This window comes from Ceratotherium simum, chromosome 19 (genome assembly GCF_057802395.1).
Source record: "Ceratotherium simum simum isolate JZ-2026a chromosome 19, ASM5780239v1, whole genome shotgun sequence".
Taxonomy (NCBI): Eukaryota; Metazoa; Chordata; class Mammalia; order Perissodactyla; family Rhinocerotidae; genus Ceratotherium; species Ceratotherium simum.
In genome coordinates, this window is record NC_141918.1 from 38664100 (window position 1) to 38685469 (window position 21370).

Here is a 21370-nt window from a genome sequence, read left to right on the forward strand (position 1 = left end):
ATCCAAGAGGGCGTGTTGCTGCTCTTCGGGTGACGGTTCACTCTTTTGCCCCCGGAGGAAATACAGATAGACGGTTGTTGCCCTCCTCCAAAACTCCTGGGTCGGGAGAGTTGGAGTAGGATGGGAAGGATGTTCTGCTTCACCTGTACGCCTAGACCGTCGGACGCTCCAGAAGCCTGCCGAGCTCAGCCACAAGGCAGCCCGGCCCCTAACACGAGGCTTGCGTAAAACTGGACTGAGGAGTTGCTTTATTTTTTTGTTTGTTTTAATTTTCTTTAAAACAAATTACATCATAGTTAACTAAAGAAACTCTCTAATCGCTCAGGACAGTTCACTATTTATAAACCGAATTGGAGACATGGAGCCATTACTCATTTATAATTCGGGCAAAACCAAAAATTCAACCTCAAAATAATTTGGCTTAAAATACTCAAGTTTTAAAAACAAATATATCTTTAAGGGTGCATTTGTTCGCACTTATATAGCCTGAGAATCGATGTTAGACTTCTTGTTGGATTTGAACCGGAGAATAACTAGAGTTCGCTTGCGTCAGTAATCCACACTGCCTCTTCCTTGGGTCCGGGGTCTCAATGCTCCCAACCTCTGCCCCAACCCCAGCCCCCCAAGTCTGGCCCACCACTATTCCTCTAATGCCCCTTCCGCCACCTGACCCATCCTAAACTCGCAGGACAGAGGACTTAGCTGTTACATCCCCACACTCCTGGGTTGATGGAGAGGATCACAGGAAGCGGGTCTGAGACTGGAGAGCTCTCAGGGCAGGAAAGAGAACCGAGATGCATGTTTCACATTGAAGTGCATCCTCTTTCACCTCTCTAAAATGAAACAGAAAATCGCAGCTGCTGTATTAAGGGCTGAGGCAGCAAAAGCCCTCTCTGACCTCCCTGCAGTTCCTAGGATGACTTCTCTTGTAGCCAACGAGTCCTGTCCCCAAAAGTTACTGAAATTTTAAAGGAGGCCAGCCGAGGAAACCTGCGGCGGCCCGGGGCTGGGTAAGGCCTCCTGGACTCCTCGAAAGCAGCTCGCACCGGGAGGAGCCAGAGGCGGGGCGCGAACAACGCGGACCGAGCGGGTTCGGGTGGAGGAAATCAAAGAGATCTGCCCCTAGAGGGGCAGAAGGGAGGGGCCCCAGAGAGCGGAATTGAGGTGTGGGAGCTGGCGGCAGGTGGACCCGGTGGGAGGAAGCGCAAAGGAGGTGGAACAGGGCAGCGGGCACAGGCTTCAGCCACTGCTACTTCCCCGCAGAGGGAGCTCCTCCGCGCCCGGGAGGAGTCCCCGGACTCCTTTGACATCCTGTCTGCGAGGACCCGGAGCTCCCAGGGGATTCCTGGGGCTAGCGCCGTCTCTCCCGGCACGTCACTAGGAGTCGAGAGCACAGAATCTGCCCCACCTCACCAGCCCCGACGCACACCCCAGTGTGAGGCCGGGGCTCTCCCACAAAGACCTTTCCCCACCAAGCATCAACTTTCCTTCTCTCACCAAGTGTTAGAGCCCCCATTCTCCTCCTCCCCCTTTCTCTCCTGCTTTAGCCTGGGAAATCCCTACTCTTCACGGTGAGAAGCCTCAGGGCTCAAGCTCGGGGCTGCGCTGTTCGCCGCATCCTTGGCCACAAGCTCGCCGCAGGGGAGCCCGGGGAAACACACCCGCAGCCCCTAGGGCCCTTGTCCCATGCTCCTCATTGCCTCCTCCCCCCGGTCTCCGCCCCCCACCGTCCCTCACCATCCCTCTCCTTCCCCCCTCCTCCTACCGCCCTGTCTCCCCCCCCCCTTCCCCTCTCCCCCCGCGGCCCGGGAGTGGCGTCAGCACGCCCGCCGGGCGTGGGGTTTAAATGCCCACTAGCGGGAGCGCGGGCGCTTCTATCCCGGAGCGCGGTCGGGATTGGAACTGCAGGGGTGGGAGGGGAGCGTGCGAGCGGGATCCCGAGCCGCGGAGCACGCTGCCCCTCGCTCCGCCGCGGATGACTCCGGAGCTCGGGTCCAAGCGCCGCCCATGCAGCATCCCTGCGCTCCGCCAACCGAGAGTTGATGATAAAACACTTAACCGTCTCCGCTGCGGGGAGCCATGAGCTGTCTGGATGTTATGTACCAAGTCTACGGTCCTCCCCAGCCTTACTTCGCAGCCGCCTACACCCCCTACCACCAGGTACGTGTCTCCTCTCGGCCGGGGCCTCGCAGAGGGGTGGCGCGCCCCGGCTTCTCCGCGCACAGCCTGTGCCCCGAGGGCCGCGGCGCCTCCGCGCGGGTCCCGGTCGTCCGACCAGCGGCGGACGCCGCCCGGATGCGGGGATTGCCGCCGCTGCCACCCCGTAGGTTGAGCTAACCCGTTTAGCTCGCCCATTTGCTCTCCCGGGAAGGCAGCTAAGCCAGGCTAATGCGTGCCCCGCTCTTCTTGGGAATAATCAGACGAGGATCGCGTGGGCTGGATCGTTTTCTTAGGGTCTGTCTGACTCCAGATTATTCCGAGCCCGGCACGGGTGCGGGGAGATGCGAGCAAAGCTCACGCAGGGACAACCAAATTTAGGCCCCTCAGGTGAGAGTGACAACAATACAGAAGCAAAGGCCTGTCTCTCTCTCTCTCTCTCTCTCTCTCTGAGATGCGAAGACCCGCGTTCTCATCCCTGCAAGCTTATCGAAGGCGTAATTCTTTTTCCGTTTCAGTTCTTAGGCGATTAGGCCAATTAATTCCAGAACCAGAGAATTCGTTTCAATGAGAACCGCACGAACGCATTGGTTTTATAATCTTTGCTTTGCAAAGTTCTGGGGAGTATTATTGGGGTACTATTGACCCGGCAGAGCAGAGCTTCATAGATAATATTTCGCATTTCTCGAGCCTGAGTAACTGAATCGGGCTGTCCTGCCTTCAATAAACGCACTTTTAAGAAGACCACGTAACCCTGATTCTGCAAACGCTTCAAGTTTCTTTTAATTATTCTAATTTCTCTTTTCTGTGGGCTGCGTCTGGTCGACCAATTTTTCTTTCCATTTCCTCAGCTGATGTAGTAGAAACTGAGGATGGTGGTCCAGGAAAAGAACAAGATAACACACCTGAGGGCCTTAGGAGTCCGGAGCAGGTTCAAAAGTGAGGGCCTGGACTCCTGGTTTGGGGAGATTGAAATAAATCCCGACGCTTGAGTCCGTGCTTTTGCCAATTGTGCTTGCAAATTCAAGATGTCTATTTAAAAATTTCCTGATGAATTAGTGATGGAATGGTTAGGTTTTGAGTTTTGCTTTTTTTCCCTCCTCCTCTCCATTTTTAAACTTTCCAACCGGAAGTTTGTTTAATCTCAATGTTAATTTTAGGAATTACCTGAGTCCCTCATTGTAAACCAAGTGGGAATGTGGTAGAAGTGGCGATATAGCTAAATAATTCAAGTCTTCTGGCTGCCCAGCTCCCTCCCAGGCTGGGACTATTGCAAAGAGGAGAGATGGTTTGGTTTTCTGTCTGTTTGGTCCTTTCTCCTCCCTTACCCTGGACCAATCTATTGCATTAAGATCTTGGTTTATTTCTGAATGATCAGGCCCCCCTTGGAGGCCATCTTTCCTGCTTTAACACAGCATTTCAGTGCATTGCTCATTTCTAAGAAAATGTTTTCAGCAGCTACACTTGGTTTTTAAAATTAGTATCAGACAGTCATGATTTACCCAACCTCATAGCCAAGATCTTCTTATTCTCCTTTTTATCACTTGTTTCCTCAATATTGATAGAGATGGTGATGGTAGAAAGGCTCATAGCCCACTGGTTTTTCCACACTCACAAGAAGATCTCTTTAAAAACAGACTTTTAAATGGACAGTTTATGGGTGATCAAACAAATATCAAGTTTGTGTTTATTAAAATGATCCATGTCATGATGTTATTCCACATTTTTACCCCACATGATTCTTTCCTAAGTGAAACTATTTCAAACCTTTTGCAGCAGTTCTTCCTTTACATCCTGGTGGTGGGACGTGGATTTTGGTATTTTCCTGTTTCATCCTGAGGATGCTTAATACTGCGTCTTGTGAGTCTGCTTTGGAGTCTCTGGCACAGAACAGTCAGGCCCTAGGAGAACTTGGGTGCCCTTTACCCTTGGAGACTGATTTTAAAAATATATCTGCCCTGAGCCTGGCTCTGCGGTCAAACTCAGCTCATAACCTGGCTGCTTAGCCATCTCCCAGGACCTTCACCCTGACACCTTCTGAGAGCTTTCCCGTGGCGTGGCAGCAATTCTGGGGAGACAGAGGCACCAAGAAGGGCAATCTGCCTCTCAGGAAGCCCACTGTTGTTTGGCTGCAGGTTAGGGGGGCCACTGACTGTGCAGCCCATGTTCCTGAGCACAGGGCTTAGGCACCAAAGCCAGTTGCCCCGTGGATACCTTAGGGATCCAGATGAGGGAGTGCAGTCTGAAACCAATATGCCATCTCTTTTGAAATTGACTATTCTTTCTCTCTTTGAGCAGAAACTAGCCTATTACTCCAAAATGCAGGAAGCCCAGGAGTGCAACACCAGCCCCACCAACAGCAGCGGCAGCGGCAGCTCCTTTTCCAGCCAAACTCCGGCCAGTATAAAAGAGGAAGAAGGCAGCCCGGAGAAAGAGCGCCCACCAGAGGCGGAGTACATCAACTCCCGCTGCGTCCTCTTCACCTATTTCCAGGGGGACATCAGTTCCGTGGTGGACGAGCACTTCAGCCGGGCCCTGAGCCAGCCTAGCAGTTATTCCCCAAGCTGTACAAACAGCAAAACACCGAGGAGCTCTGGGCCCTGGCGGGGTGAGTTTGGCGCCCCACTGGCAAGGGCAGATAGTGAGCCCTTTCAGTCTGGGGTCCTCCTACAGGGGCTCAAGGAGATGCTGCTGAAAGAATACTAGGTGTCAGAGAAGAGGTGAGGAGGGGAGGGCAAAGCAATAGGTACAGGCATAAGATTGCTCCTTGAAGAGACAGAGCAGAGCAGAGCAGTGACCTAGCTTGGAATTGGGAGGCCTGGGTGTGCGGGGCGGCTCCACCACTTCCTAGCAATATGACCTTGGGCAGGTCTCTTAACCTCCTTGAGGTCACTCTATTTACTGGTCTCTAAAATTAAAATAATACTTGCCTTCTTAACTATTCCTAGAGATGACTGTAAGACAAACAGAAAAATGTATGTAAATGTGCTGTGGAAATGTGAGGTTTCCAATAGTCTCCCAAGCCAGCGGGGAAGGAGGATCTTCACCTACAACTTAAGGTGCCCTCCTTCCCCAGTTTCTGAAAAGTTGCCCAGAGGAAAAAGTCCTAGACCCCACTGCAAGCAAAACCTGCTGAAGAATGTCTCCTAAAACGTACCTATGCCTGTTGCCAGGTTTCAATTACTTGGGAAATCTTGAAGCAGAAAATGTCTTTCAATAAGCAACTAAAGTAACAAAGAAATAAGAATTTAGGCACAGCTGAGACATCTCTAAGAGTTTTCCTTAAACACATCCCCTCTGTATTGTTCTACTCTTCCCACAAAACACTGCTTTTCCTAGCCCTGGACAATGATTTCTTGGACAAGTCTAAATCTCCCTTCTATTCTAAAATCTCAACCTCCCTTTATTTCCTAGACAAAGTGGGGGTAACTGTTTGGTACACTTTCTCACTAAACTTAGTTTTTGATGTGTACCAAGCTGAGAAATGAGGACTTTGTTATAAAACAGAAAACAAATATTACATTTGGAGGGACATGACAACCCTCACCTACCCATTTTTTCCTGAGAGTCTGACAGTTTTTACAAGCCATGCCTAGACAAGAGCCAAAAACATTAGTTTTGAATACAGAACCTTCTTTTTATTCTCCAGTTGCCTACATATTTTAACAGGAAGACAGTTCACTACTTAGAATTCATTGTCAAAACGTTTTTAATTCTCTAGTATGTGGTGCAGATACCTTCCCCAGAGGAGGTGCTCAATAAACGTCCCTTGAATTAAATGTCTGTCTTTCTCTCCCTCCCCACTGAAGGCAACAAATTTGATCTAAATGCTGTTCACTTAAAAGGCTTCCAGGCACTAGGGGTCAACAGTGATACAGTAATAATTGTTATGCCTGGCATCCACACTTTGGTGCAGAAATTTTATTAATTACAACTTAAAAGACCTGTCCCTTAGTGTCCTAGGTAAATAATACAGCTGCCCTTTGAATATGTCTAGTTTGCTCTTTTGCTTGAGTTCTGGAAAAAAATATATTTGAAAGGTTTCTAGAAAGGAGGCTAATAATAGCAAGACTTCGAAATATGTCGATGGACTTCCAGTCTATCAGAGGCCTTGGAGGGGTGCATTTTCTGGAGCAAGGAAGGCTGAAACGCGAGAGGGGGTAGTGAGATCGCTAGGCGGCCGACCAAGAGTGGGCAGAGACATCTTTAGCTTGACGAGAGGCTGCGGGCTGAGAAAGGGAGGCCCGAGGCAGCTCGGCCTGGAGTCGGGGGAAGCTCCCCCGCGCCCCCAAAACTGGGGCTGGAGCTGAAGTGTCTCTCCGCTCTTCCTCTCCCAGTCTGTCTCTGGGTTTCCGCATTGGAGACGCATTTACAAAATCCGAGAAAGCGGCCCTCCTCCCCAAGGGGTGCCCCCATTTTGCTGTGCCTCGACCTCGCATTCACAGGCTGCAGCCCCCTTAGAAAGGCGCCGCCCCAGAGGCCAGGCTGCCCGTCCGCTCCCCGCCGCGGCTTTCCCGCCCTTGCCCGTCCGGCGCGTTCAGCCCTTCTGTCGTGCGGGGTGCGCACCCGCGTCTCCCTGAGGTGACACGCTCCTCTCTTCCTTTCCTCCCCTCCGCCTGGCCGGCCTGCAGACGGCTCCTTCCCGATGAGCCAGCGCAGCTTCCCCGCCTCCTTCTGGAACAGCGCGTACCAAGCGCCGATGCCCGCGCCCCTGGGCAGCCCGCTGGCCGCCGCGCACTCGGAGCTGCCTTTCGCCGCCGGCGACCCCTACGCGCCGGCCGCGCTGCACAGCCACCTGCACCAGGGTGCGGGCGAGCCCTGGCACCACGCGCACCCGCACCACGCGCACCCGCACCACCCCTACGCGCTCGGCGGCGCCCTCGGCGCCCAGGCCGGCGCCTACCCGCGGCCCGCCGCCGTGCACGAGGTCTACGCGCCGCACTTCGACCCGCGCTACGGGCCGCTGCTGATGCCCGCCGCCTCCGGGCGCCCCGCCCGCCTCGCGCCCGCCCCGGCGCCCGCGCCCGGCAGCCCGCCCTGCGAGCTCTCCGCCAAGAGCGAGCCCAGCGGCGCCTCGTGGGCTGCGCCCGGGGGACCCTTCGCGAGCCCCACGGGGGACGTGGCCCAGGGTCTGGGCCTCAGCGTGGATTCAGGTAAGCGGGAGAGGGAGCTTGGCCTCCCCGGACCCCTCCTGCCCTGTGCCCGACCTTGGGCTGAGTTCCGGAACCCCCTAGTTCTCCTCGGAAACCCCTGTGATCCTGTGGCCCGAAGGTCTGCATCTCGGGGTTGTGTTGCGGCAGACGCGTGACCCTGTGCCATCGGTGTGGGCAGAATGAGAAAGCAGGACCCTGCCCTAACCCGGCTGGTAGATTTTACAGAGGATTTTTTTTTTTTTTAATAACATTTGTTGGAAAGGTTCTAGCTCTGCGCTGTTCAGTTCCGTAGCCACTAGTCACATGTATCGGTTGAGCACTTGAAGTGTGGCTAGGCCAATTGGGATGTGCTGGAAGTGTATAATACACACTGGATTTCGAAACTTTTTACGAAACAAGAATGTAAAATGCATCTCACTAACATTTTTATTTTGATTACATGTTGAAATATTTTCAACACATTGCAAATTGAATATATTGGGTTAAATAAAATATATCATGGACTGAGATTAATTCTCACCTGTTTCTTTGAACTTTTTTTCAATGTGGCTGCTCGGAAATTTAGAATTACTCCTGTGGCTCGCATTGTGTTTTTATTGGACAGCGCTGATCTGGAGGACCTGCGAAGAGTGTAGTTTAAAATCCTCTGCCGCTTGCCGGGTCTTGTCACCTAATGACAGTTATAGGGAAAGAAAAGTAGGACTCTGATATCAACCTAATTGCCAAATTAAATAGGTTTCTTAAAAACGCAAAACTTAACAAGAACATGATTTTAATGATAATATTAAATCTCTGGCTTAACAAGTTTGAATTTGAAAGGTACATTCAAATAAGAGTTTATTCTTTGCTTGCTTTATTTTAGCACAAATAAAAAATAGTTATATTATAAATGCACTCATTGACTTGTAGGCTTGCCCATTCCCCCTTCGCTCACGTGAAAATTTGACATTTCCGTTTGCTTTGTTTTTACTTTCGTTCATGCCCTTTAGATGAATTCTGTGATTTTCACAATAAAACAGTGGTGTTTGTCTTTCTTTTCCCTTAACTATCTTGTGCCTCCCCTCCCCCAACCCCTTCTCTCTCCTTCTCTCTTTCTCTTCTCCCTCTCTCTCTCCCTCTCTCTCTCCCTCTCTCTCTCCCTCTCTCTCTCCCTCTCTCTCTCTTCCTCTCTCTCTCTCTCTCTATCTCTCTCTCTCTTTTCTTTTCTCTCTGTTTTCAGGTTTGCAGCCTCAGGACAAAAGCAAGGATCTGTACTGGTTTTAGACAGCCCACCTTCTTCCCTGTAGGTCTCTGCATAGCGCAATTGGTGGCACCCAGAGCTGAAATCGAGTGGGTTTGTAACAGCTTCTGATCTTGGTTTGCAGCTCGTCGGTACTCCCTCTGTGGAGCATCCCTCCTGAGCTGATCTGCTGACCCAGGGTTTCCCCTCCCCTTTCCCTTCTGACCAGCCACGGAGGCTCCGCATCTCTGCCTCTCACTTCATGGATCAGGACATGGGGGAAGGCAGAGACTTCAAACGTCTCCGTGTATTGGGAAAACCAAAACACACATCGACAGAAATTTCATCTCAAAATAATTCCTTCTGCCGAAAGAGCAGATCCAAAGACTCTCAATTATGTTTAACAACTTCTGGGCAAACCACTGGAATTATCTGTGGTGAGATCACTTAGGTGGTATGATATAAGTTTTCTTGGAAAGAGGGAAAGAAAAAGACTTTTTAGTGTGAATATTTTTTATGCTGATGTGAATTATTTCATTAAGTAGTGTGATCATAGCACTACTGTTGTCAATATCCTCAGATTGTATTTGTATTTGTATTTGCATTGAAGACTGTGGTAGAGAAGTAAAAAGAAGCCTATTCCTTCTTCCTCACCTCGTAGCCTCCAGCCCCCTTCCTGCTCACTCCCTCCCTACAACACCCACTGCAGACACAAAGACACACTTTTTCCTTTGGACTGTGAACATGGAAGCCTCAGCATGAATGTGAGTGGCAAGTGGCTTATCAGGAGCCACCTGCCCAAGTCTTACTGAAATGCAGCTGTTGTGGGACAACTGTTTAAAACTCCAGAAATACATCGACCAAGGTGGCACTTCCCAGTGTTTGGCACAACAATTGCAATTGCACTGGATATATTTTATATATATGTGTGTGTGTATATATCATATTTTTCACAAGGAACATTTTATGATGGAAGAAGAAACCCTTCTCTGCCTTCTCTCCCACAAATTCTGTCCATCCTTCTATCCTCCTGTGGATGAAAAAAGCAACAAGAGGCCCCAGCTCTCTCCAGGAAGAAGAGCTAGGAATCAACACAAGGAGAAGAAGTGTCCATGGAGTCTCCAATACCTCAAATATTTTTCTCAGTCTCTGTGGTCACAATTTGGTCATTTCAGTGTTGGGATAGGGGAAGGGGTCTGTGTGTGGGCAAAGCTCAAGGTGATGAGGAAGAAGAAACAAACATTAAAGATGTCTATTTACTACAAGGTCGCTGTGTTATTTCATAAAAAGAAAATATATGTCTTAGTTTTCCTCTAGTAGAATAAAGTAACTTATAGTAGTATGATCTGATGTCAGTAAGTAATATTACTTTATATATATGTTTTTGTTTTTCTAAAGTGTTTGCCATGCTCTGAAACATATCAACCCCTCTCCACCTCACATCAACCCTGGAGATGAGAGGTTAGGTACCCCTCTGTGTTTTACAGGTGAGAAAGTCATGGCCCATGGAAGCTCAGGACTTACCTGCTAGTGTTCCTTGAGTAGAAACAGAGATGGTACAGAAAACACTACCTGCAGGCCGGTCAGTCAGATACACATATATTATTCTCCAGAAAAGAATTATTATTACTTCTTAAATTCTAGACACTTAAGACAGTAGAGTTCTCAGTTAAAAGGTATTTTTGAAATATTGGTTATTTTATATTTTAATAAGCTAGGCTAAGAAACCAAACCTACCACTAGAAAAAAAAAATTAACGATCTTTTTATTTTCTCTTGTCGCCAAAGTTATTTGTGTTCTTTCGCTAAAGTGCCCAAGAGAGATTTTTGTGGTATGCTTAAATTGCCCTTGTAGACTGTTTAAAGCATAAAAATATTAGTTCAAATCTTGACCTTCATTATAACGTGAGAGGCAAATGTAGTTTATCTTGGATAATAGTCTGGAGAGTTGAGGACAGTTAAGGGACCTTTCTCAGAGCATGGCTTAGCAGAGTTCCATCTCCTCACTCTTTCATTTTGGTAGTTGTGAAGTAGATTATGATCATGACAGGAACTTATTACTGTTTTTGCTCAGTTGGAAGGTCCTATATGATTATACTGCACCAGATGTAATACCAGTGATAATAACTGATGTTAATTGCTTATCATGCACCAGACACTGGGCTGAGGGCTTTATATATAGGTTAATTCATTCAAGCCTCACAATAATTGCAGATAGTATTTATTATTGTGATCCTCTTTTTACCTACAAGAAAACTGAGGCTCACAGAGGAGAAATAATTTACCCAGTCACATAGCGAGTAAGTGGCAGAGCCAGAATGCCAGCCCAGGTGCCCGGGTGCAGAGATTGCACTGTTCTCCACTGCTAGTGACTGCTTGTCCCCTTCTGATTTGTCTTTGGCTGCTCAGCTTTGGACTTACTTTCTCCTCCACAACACATGAATACGGAGGGGAGAAGACTGACACCCTGTAGACTTTATAGAATCCCAGGTCTCAAAGGAACTATCATAGGACATTGTCCAGACTCCATCAAATGGCGCTACCTGTAGACCAGCCAGATGCAGATTTCCATTCTTCCCCTGGAGGGAATTGTTACTGCTTCTCTTATTAATTCATTTCAGTATTTAACATACTTCACTGCTCTGAAGATCTTCACACCCAACCTAACCAAGTCGTGTAAGACTTGGCCTGAGCTTTGGGCATTGAAGCAATGACTAAAATTAACTTTGGACTTCTCTGTGGATTTTTTTAATCCATGTTCCATTGGCATGGATCACTTGTATATGCAAGCATAAATAAAATACATTAAGTTGCAGCACGTTTTTTTTAGAATTTGCCAACTGAGTATGCAGTTGAAGAAGAAAGCACAACAGTGCATTCTTTGCTGGACATCATCTCTAACTAGTCTCCTCTGGAAGAGGCTCTCTACCTGTGCTCCACCTGCGGTAGCACTCACAAAATCTCTGATCAGAACCCACAGGGAGCAGTTTCCCAGCCACGAGTTTCTGATTACTGAAACCTCTCTCCTGAGCTGCATCTGGCCTGAATATCAGGTTGCCGGTGAGGAGACTCAGTCACTGGAACTGGCCTTTGGGGCAGTCCTGAACAGACGACTCAGACTGCTGAGTAGGGCTGCAGCACCCTGGCACGTAGGACACACGGAGTGGAGCATTGCCCTCCATGTTATACATTCCCAAAGCAGAAATGCAAGATGACCGAGAACTATAGTGATTTGGTTCTGTGTAATAAGAGCACCAAAGAGAACTTTGGTGAATTAAGAGCCCTAACTGACATTCTTTAGGCCCACCAAGTCATGCAAAATATGAATTCTCATGCCTATCTTGCTAATATTCGTGAAACCATGCAGATTAGAGAAGGCCCTAGTAGTTGAAGAAAGGATATTCAAGGAGATGAGGGATGCTGTTTTTATGTATATTATGCCTGGTTGGGGGTCTGAGAGAAAGATTAGATTCTCCTTTAATCATCGCTGTGGGTCCCGGTGTTCTCCTCATCCAGAGTTTTCCCTTTGCGCTTGGCCTGGGCCGAGGGAGAGGTGATGAAAAGAGGAGAGACAGCTCTCAGCCATGAAGTAATCCTTTTGCGGATTGCCCTCTGGCTGAGAACCCAGTCACCCAGCTACAGGGAACTCTATCTATTCTCCTCCTTTAGTTTAAAAGGAGTTGCCATCCTGTCTCATTTCCCCTTTGAAGTTCTATTTCAATGCATGGCAAATTCTAGCAATGGCTTGAGATTGAGTCGGGCCTGGATGGGAGAGAGGGCAGAGGTGGTGGGTGTTGGGACTTAGACTCCCTGACTGGAAGCTTCTCTTGCCACTCTTGCTGGGTAAGTACTGCACTTTCTGTGCCCTTTTGCATCGGGGGAAACAACTCTTAAGGTGAGTTTAACCTCCATTTTGCTGAGAAGCACAAACCCTGTGTTTATGTGCAGGCACCTGTACATCTATCAAAATAACCAAGAAACTCTTTTTTTAAGCACTTAGTAACTGATTACTTTTGAGCTGGAGGAGATACAAAAAATAAAACTTAGACTGCTTTCCATATAAATGTTATTTCCATAAATTACATTTTTAAATGGAATTTATTAGGTGTCAAAGCATGGAAGAAAAATTGAAAGATATTCGGCAAGACTTTAAAGGTAAACGAAACCGAAAAACATAAGGTTCCTTTATAAAATTACTTTGTTGATAATTTGCATGCAAATAATTCACATTTTGTACTTCTCAAAGGCTTTGCTCTATAATTCCATTCTTCCTTGCAAGATTTTTAGGATGTATTATTATTCGTTATTTATTACATATTCCTAAAATCTAGAGTAAAGGAATAAATGTCCTAAAGGTAGTATCGTTATTACAGTTGCAGTTTGTACATAACTGAAGTTTTGACATTTATGCAAGGAACAGGTTAAGCAAACATAAATTTCACGTTTCCTCAACACCAGCTCTCCCTCGTCTCCCGTGAATAACTGAAACTCTAATAATACAAAGATGGTAACTGCACAATAGAATCTATTTATCTACAAATATCTCACACACACACACACTGATGCAGGTCTAAAGAGAAATCAGAGACACCGTGCCCTCAGACAGGCACAGACACAAATGATTATTCTCACTTGACAGACCAACTGTACTGCTCTTTCCTTGTATTTCACTCCAGCCCCTGAGGGCTGGATCAGGAAAGAGACACTTGATAGCTGCTGTTTCCGTGGCTGAAATATTTGTGAAGTTAACGCATAATCTGAAAGCAGAAGCTAATAAATTATAGGGTGCTAATTGGAGCTGGAGTGGGGCTGTCAATCATGTTATCCTAAACACAGAGACCCTCATAACCTAAAAAGGCAAGGCAGCCTTCAGGATCAGCTCCCAGTTGTTTCCAGCCTTGACCTCCACCTCAGCAGAAACATCGCATCCAGGCACGGTGGCCACTGGCAGAGTCGGCAGAGGCAATTCTGCTAATCCAAGCTCACTTTAAGAAAATAGACAAATTCTCTTTTAGGGGGAAAGAGGGAGATATTTTGCTGGAGAATTCATGTTTAACCTTTAGAGAAATATACATTGAATTTCCTGGAATAATTATTAGTTTGGTAAAATGTTACTTTTTCTTTGGAATTTTTCACTTTAAAAAACAGGTTTAACTCAATAAAAGAAAAACCTAAAGTTCTCCACAATATAGTATCGTGTCTACCTCAAATTATGGTGTTTCTATGAGTTTTCCATAGAGGAACTAAGCTCCTCTAGAACAAAAATAAGACATCCAAATTTCCTCTGCCTTACTGTAATTCATTTATTTCACCTAGAAAAGCAGCAGCATACTTCCAATTCCTTTATTTTGTATCTCCTGTATTTTGAATCTCCTAGTAAGCTCTAATTCTACTTACCTCCCAATGTTTCAAAATGACGAAAGTGATTTTTCTCAAACTGTCTTCTGACGTCATTTCCATTTCATATCAAAATTGGATAAATTAACAAATATATAATTATCATTACATATAAGACATTTATGTTAAAGGTAAACTAAACTTTGGAAAACAAAAGAATTAAAATTTTTTGATTCCTGATCAATATTTGCATGACTCTAATGACCTGGTTACCAATTAGACATTTTTATCAACATTTATTTTTGAAGTATATACTTTAGTCTCTATATGTATTTACAACTAGTAAAATGTTCCAATTACCTTATAATTTGGAAGCTTCTTTAGAATATCTCAAATAAAAATAGTTTTCACTCAGCAAAGGCAAATCAAGTATCTTAAAACTCTAAACGCACAATTGCTCAAAACAACAATTATAATTGATGAGATGTCATGAGCTTATTTCTTTTCTTGCTGATTCTCACTACTACAGCCTTGCCCTTATTTTTGGCAACCACATTATTGGCACAGGGCCAATGGTAATACCAATAAATGGGATGGAAAACAAAACAAAATATTTTTTGTTATTGCTGTTTATTTTTACTAGATACAATCCTATTTCCTTTTTCTTCTAGCACAGTTTACCCAATGTGTAATCCACCCCAGAAAACAATTGGACATTTTTTTCCTCTAGTATCATATGACTTTTTTTCATTGTACCTGCTTTTTTATGGAATTTCTGATAGCTCGGGAAGCACTACCTGAAGGTTCTGTGTTAGTATTATTCCACTTTGCTTTGTAGAGTATGAAATCCTGTTTTTACCTCAGACGATTTCTCCTCCACACTCATAAACTGACAGAAGGGCATTGACACACAGATTTTGGTAAGAAACAGGGAGAACAGAGCTTATGGTATTTGTTCTTCTTTGTTCAAAGACTTCTTCTAAAAACAGATTCTTCACTCATACTTTTTCAAAGAAGAAAAGAGTCGAGGGCAATGTCAGACTTGTACCCTGAGGGAAAACCACGATGAAGTTGTATTTGGTTGGAATTGGTGAGAAGGAAAATTATTCACAATTTTATACTTACCAGTTCCCAACTACTTAGCTAATAAATAAAAAGTGATAATACTGGCACCATCATCTTGCACTGAAGTTTGGGATGTCTGGTTATCTGATGTTTAAGGAATGGTGTCATTATAAATAGGATCGAAAATTTTTTAAATCCACCATTGGGATGCTGCCAGCTCCCTCTTTTGCTTGAGATATAAAATACACTGAAACTAAAAAAGAAAAATAAACAATGCTTCACAGCCATAAAATGTACCAGGCTGCAGGTTAATAGAGACTGGTTCTTCGGATAATGAGGTAGAAAGTCTAGGTACCACTGCATCTCCGTGTATCACAGAACAGCAACAAGGGCAAGACATTAAATGTTAAACTAAAACAAAATTATATAGTTTGATCATATACATTTTTCAGATCATTAAAGATTCTGACTACATTTTTTTACTGCTATTTTAAAGTGCATATTTAATTTTTGTCACTTCCTATATTAGAGGAATTTCTAATTTGACCTCAATTACATACCCTTTATTCTCCTGCTCCTTACTCTAAACAGAAAAGTTCTAAACGTGACATTATAGAAAATGCTTTGCATGTGGTCTTTTCATTCCCTGATCTAGCTCTTGTGCTTCCTTGTCCTATGTGTCCATGTCAATGCTCAGAATGAAGTTAGAGCTATCTTGTCTCTGTTTTCAGGAGGACATCAAACTCACTACCTGGCCATTTCAGCTCAACAGCACACAATCTAAAAATTGCCAGAGTATTTAAACACAATTCTAGTTGACTGTTCCCCTAGGTTAGAGCAGTCTGCAATATTTTTCTCATATACCACAGAGAGTTCCTTGTAAATTCCTACCTCCCACTGTATTAGAAAACCTTCACGCTAACTACCTCTTATCCAAATGCTATCTACTCTTCAAAGTCTTGCTTAAGCTCTGTCCTTTCCACGAAGCCTTATCTCCAGACCAGACACACTGAGGGGTCTTACCCTGTCGGAACTCTTACCACCTAATGGCTGTGCCACTTATTTGGTATTTATTATATAATGTCTTGTGATAGAAGTTCAGATTTAAAAGGTTGCAGTAACTCTAAAGATCATCCCGTTCACTCTGGACTTATATTATTTCTTACCCCCTTAACTAGATATTAAGTACATTGAGCAGGTACCACCAACTATTGTAGAAAAAAACACAAATTATTGCATTACATTTTTTTATTTTATTATGTGCAAACCAATTTAAAAATATAGATTGATCTGAGGTTTAGAGTACAAGTTAAAAAAAGAAAAACTGTCTGGAAGCCTACATGGGTAAAGAAAATCTTCATATTAAAAGGAGTGGGTAGAGGTTCTGACATTTTTAGTAGGAGCCAATTAGTATCAAACATCCTTTTCCTGCACTTGTATCCTGATCCTTAATCTTTGTCTTCTGCTCAAGAACATCACTTTAACAATCATCTTCTCTTCTTCCTGCATGATCGTTTTTCGGTCTCTACTGGATTATTCCCATTAATATAAAATAGGCTGCAATATTTCCTATCTTTAAGGAAAAAAATCTCCTCTCTTGACCCCATCTCCTTCCTGTTATTAACTCATTTCTCTATTCCCTTCACATGGCAAAATGCCTTAAATGAGTCATCTTCTTGCTTTCCATTTTCTCTTGTACCCACTCTAATTTAGCTTCCACTACACACACACTCGTCAAGGCCATCAGTTAGTTCCCTATGTCTAAACCTGGAGATCAATTCTCAGTAATCCTTTTACTTGTCTCATCAATAGCATGATACATCAGTTAAGATCCTCTGATAAGCCGATGCCAAGTACATATCAAGCACTTGAGCCCTTATTAATATGTTCTAGCAAAGATACTACATCTGGTATAGCAGCTGCAGTTGGGGCTACTATTTGGGTTAACTTGTGGTACTCTACAGTCATTCTCCAGGATCCATGCAGTTTCTGCAGGAGGTCTGGTGAATTAAATGGAGATACGATAGAAACCATGAGCTCTGCAACCTTTAGATCTTTAATGGTGGCACCAATCATTGTCATCCCCCAAGATTCAATTTTATTTTTAACTTACCATCTTGGCTGGGGAAGGAAGAGGGGAGGGCAACAGTTTCAGAGGTTGCCACTTGGCATTCCACACTATGATATATTTCACTCCACAGGCCAGGGATCCAATGATCCAATCACCAAGTATATCAGTCCCAATTACACATTTAAAGAGTGGAGAAATGACCACCAGTGGAGCTATGGATCCAGTGGACACACTGTAGGTTAGACTTTAGCCAGGACTCAATTTAATTCCTGGCTCCATAAACCCTACTTAACAGAGGGCCTATGATGATGCTTCAGATCTCTGGATACCAATGACAACTCAGATCCTGGGTCCAATAGTCTGAAATGCCTGGAAATTCCCCCTTTCCCCAGGGCACAGCCACCGGAGTAGGTGGCCATAGTTCCCTGTGGGGAAATCATTACAGCACATATTGTGATGATATTACAGGATCCTTCCACCTAGAACCTATCCACTTCTTCAGTCAATGGTTTACAGATCTGAAAATTGGCTCACATCTAGGGTCTATTATAGGATCCTATAATCGAGGATCATGATTTTTATTGGAATGACCACCTCAGCCTCCTACTCCTCCATTTTTGCCTTTCTCTGACCATAAATGTTAAGCTTTGGCTGCCCATCTGTTTTGCCTTGGGGACAACACGCTTTATCAATCCTCTCCACAACTCCCTGTGGTCAAGCCCCTTTGGCCGCCTCTCCGTCATCATGGAGGTAGGGGTCCTCTGGCTTCTAGTGATCAAGTGCAGCCATCTGGCCTCTATTACTTCACGGCTGTATCATGCCCATGGATGTTAACAAGCCCAGAACTAGGGTGTCCTCTCCTACCATCAGCTCTGGCCTGCAGGGGAGGCCATCACAGAGCTTCTTAGTGATGCTTAGTGAGGCGCCCCTCTCATCAGCCAATTCCTGATGACCTCAGTGTGTGATGTGTCCTTCGGTGGATCTTCTGGCCTCACACAATAAGCCCACTTCCCTCAGCCTTTTTATTCCTTTCTCTACCATCTGACAAGGAATCTCAGCATGAGCCTTTTGTTTTCGCCAGGCTTCAGAGGCTACCCTAGCTGCAAGTTCGCCCCATTTCCTTGGGTCTTTTCCAAGATGTTGAATCTAATGTTCCAGGAAAATACTACCGAGTGAATGAACTCGGTATGAATTTTCCCGCTTATCCAGTCTTACCTTCCACCCGCTTGCTCAGGAACTTCAGATTGTAACCTCAGCATTATTCCCCTGGCTCCCACCACTAGGTGTTAGCTAATTCTTGGAGTTCCTTTAGGACGTAATCTCTTTCCTTCTTTATCAGACCCAGCATATCCCTAGTCAGGTTATGCTGGGATTTAACCCTAGTTGTCAACCTGAAGTCAGGAGAGGAGGTGGATGCAGCTCCTGAGGGGGCACCTGTTGCCTTGCTGGGGAGAGGCCACAGTAGTACCTTCCTGTACAGAGAAAGTGCTGCTCTTACTTTAGAGGAGTGGCCCATCTCTACAAGCAACGAGGCATCAGAGGGGTCTGCTGAGCCAAAATCCTTGGGGCACCCATCCAAATGCCCTCATCTAATGTTTCAGGGTCCCATATTTCTTCAAGAGAGCTACCCTGACTGTTTAAACATCCCTGTGACACTATCGAATGCTAGGTTTGCTCCTCAGCTGTGTCCACTCTTACACTACAGTTTATAAGTGCCTCTTTTTAACCTACCAAACACACCCTCTAGCTCTCACACTTAGCCTTTATTTGTTACATACCCTTCACTTCTCATTAACCCTCTGCAGGGAATCAATACAACCTAGTAATAACCAGCCAGCTCCACTGTTCTCCTAGGCATTATTCCCTCTATATCTTTCAAATGCCTGAAACATTGAAACAAACATGCATTGGCAAGGGTGTTCTCCTCCACTAGGACACTTTCCTTGTTCATCACTTGTGAAATCTTTAGCATTTGGGCTGCCACCTCATGCCCAGGACCATCTGTGCCCCACATATCACTCATGGTGATGTCCTCTTAGCCACTTGGATGGTGAGTGAGCCAGACCCCCATCTTGCTACCTGTTTTCTTGGGCTATCCCTGGTGCTATCCGTGTTAATTTAAGGTCTTGAAGAAACAGATACCAAGAGGAATATATGTGCAAATGATTTGTTGGGGGATATGCTTGGGAAGAATAAAGGGGGAGGGAGAAAGAGAAGGTGAAGAAGGCCTTCAGATTGCAATACAGCCCTGAGAGCTGTTAAAAAGAGAGATAAGAATGGATTGGATAAGAATATCCTCAGATTGCAGAGTGGTTCTGGGAAAGTCTCAGCCAGACTGATGGGGAGACTGTAAGACAAAATGGCCTGTTAGTAGCCAAGAATGTCTACATCAGGCAGGAATGGCCCATTTCTAGTACCCCTCTGTGTTCAATCATTGGTGGGAAATGGCTCAAGGGAAGCATGACCTGGCATGAATGTCACAGTAGATCTGAAGGTACAGCAGCTGGAGGTGTCAGTGAGGCATGCTCCCCACAGCAGGTTCTCTTGAAAGACGATCTAAACAGCACACCTCCATGTCTACCACAGGGGACCATAAAATTTACAGTCTGAACCAGGTCACTTTTAAGTGTGAAATGGACACTTAAAGGTAATAGTTAATACAGGACAAAAACATAAACTGGGACTATCCAAGGCAAACTGGGACACATGGTTACCTTACCTGGCAATAATATTTGACACAGTTAGTAATTCCATTCTTCTTCAGACACTTTGTTCACTCGGCTTCCAGGATTCCATTCTCTCTTGGTTTTCATAACTTTTATGACCCCTCCTTCTCAGTCTTCTTTGCTGGTCTCTCTCAACTCCCTAGTCTAAACATGGAGTGACTCTGGTCTCAGTCCTTGGGCTTTCTCTCTTATTTATGCACACTCCTGGTTGAGCTGACCCAGTCCCGTGGCTGGTCTCAGCCTCATCTGCACAGTGACAGCTCTCCAGCCTGAATCCCTCTCCTTAATCCTCTCTCCAGCTCTACACTCAGCCTCTTTCCTTAGATCTCTAACGATCTCAAAACTAACATGTTCCAAACTGAACCTCTGATTGCACCTCTCTCAAAAGGAATCATCTCTCTTGCAGTCTTCCTTAGCTGAGTAAGTGGTAACTTCCATTCTTCCTACTACTCAAGTTAGAAATCTTAATCTTTCCTTCCCTCATACCCCATATCTAATCCACCAGGAAAACCTCCAGAAAAAACACAGAATCAACCACTTTCATCACTTTCACTGCTGTTTCATCGCCTTCACTGGCAAGCCATCATCATCTCTTGCTGGTTGATTATAATAACCTCCTGATTGATTTTCCTGCTTCTACCTCTCTGCCCCACCCTACTCTCAGTGTCTTCTTCTTCACTTGGAATCTGGAATTATCCTTTTAAAACCTAAGTCAGGGCCGGCCCCGTGGCTTAGCGGTTAAGTGCGCGCGCTCCGCTGCTGGCAGCCCGGGTTCGGATCCCGGGTACGCACCGACGCACCGCTTCTCCGGCCATGCTGAGGCCGCGTCCCACGTACAGCAACTAGAAGGATGTGCATCTGTGACATACGACTATCTACTGGGGCTTTGGGGGAAAAATAAATTTTAAAAATTTTTAAAAAAATTTATAAAGAAAAAAAACCTAAGTCAAATCATATTTCTAGTATGTTCAAAACTCTCCAGTATCACACTCAGGGAAAAATCCAAAGTCCTTCCAATGGCGTACAATGGCCTGTATGATCTAACCTCCACTACCACTGTCCCTCCTTCGATTCGCTCCCTACCTTAACGCTGTTCCTTATGCAGGCCAAGCATGCTTCCATCTCAGGGAGGGCTTTTGAACTTGCTTTTTCTTCTACTACATATTCGTTTGACCCACTCTTTTAATTATTTCAGGCCTTTGCTAAGTATCTCTTTATCACAGTGACCTTCCCTGGCTACCCTACATGAAATAACAACTACCCTCACTCTCTAGCCCTCTGTCTATGCCTCATCCCCTGATTCATATTTCTATTAGCACTCAGAGTCCTCTTACATGTCATATATATATCTTGTTTGTCATATATAGATTTTTTATTGAATAGATATTTATTAAGCACTCATTTACAGTAGGAATGTTCTAGACTTTGGGAATATGCTCAAAGATAGACCAAATATATAATTCTCTATATAGCAAAAAAAGTTTGAAATTTTCAAAGATAAACATGGAGAAATGAGTGAAGTCTAACACAATTATGGAGGTTTGGCTCAGAATATCTCTTCCAATTTTCTTCTAGTGTGACTTCCCTTTCCTGTGGAGAGCATAAATCTAAAATAAAAATTTCTCCAATTCATTTTTAGCTGG

At 45.2% G+C, this 21370-nt stretch overlaps 1 protein-coding gene across 3 annotated transcripts; it reads left to right on the plus strand.

Moving 5' to 3' along the window:
• Window positions 1-2042: 2042 nt before the first annotated feature.
• On the plus strand, window positions 2043-8746 carry VGLL2 (vestigial like family member 2). 3 transcript variants are annotated; one of them, XM_087443752.1, is made up of 4 exons: window positions 2043-2160; window positions 4456-4765; window positions 6789-7310; window positions 8675-8746. In XM_087443752.1, exons 1-4 carry the CDS (start codon window positions 2080-2082, stop codon window positions 8713-8715), a joined length of 954 nt encoding a protein of 317 aa, XP_087299878.1. In that variant the 5' UTR covers window positions 2043-2079; the 3' UTR covers window positions 8716-8746. The 3 variants fall into 3 exon arrangements, with proteins under 3 accessions (XP_087299878.1, XP_087299877.1, XP_087299879.1); XM_087443751.1 differs by lacking the exon at window positions 8675-8746 and adding an exon at window positions 8530-8573; XM_087443753.1 differs by lacking the exon at window positions 6789-7310.
• Window positions 8747-21370: the final 12624 nt, after the last annotated feature.

Coding starts and splice junctions, on each gene's coding strand:
- VGLL2 (XM_087443751.1), top strand. CDS start 2,080: ATGAGCTGTCTGGATGTTATGTACCAAGTCTACGGTCCTCCCCAGCCT. Junction 2,161..4,455: donor CCTACACCCCCTACCACCAG/GTACGTGTCTCC, acceptor CTCTTTGAGCAG/AAACTAGCCTATTACTCCAA. Junction 4,766..6,788: donor GAGCTCTGGGCCCTGGCGGG/GTGAGTTTGGCG, acceptor GCCGGCCTGCAG/ACGGCTCCTTCCCGATGAGC.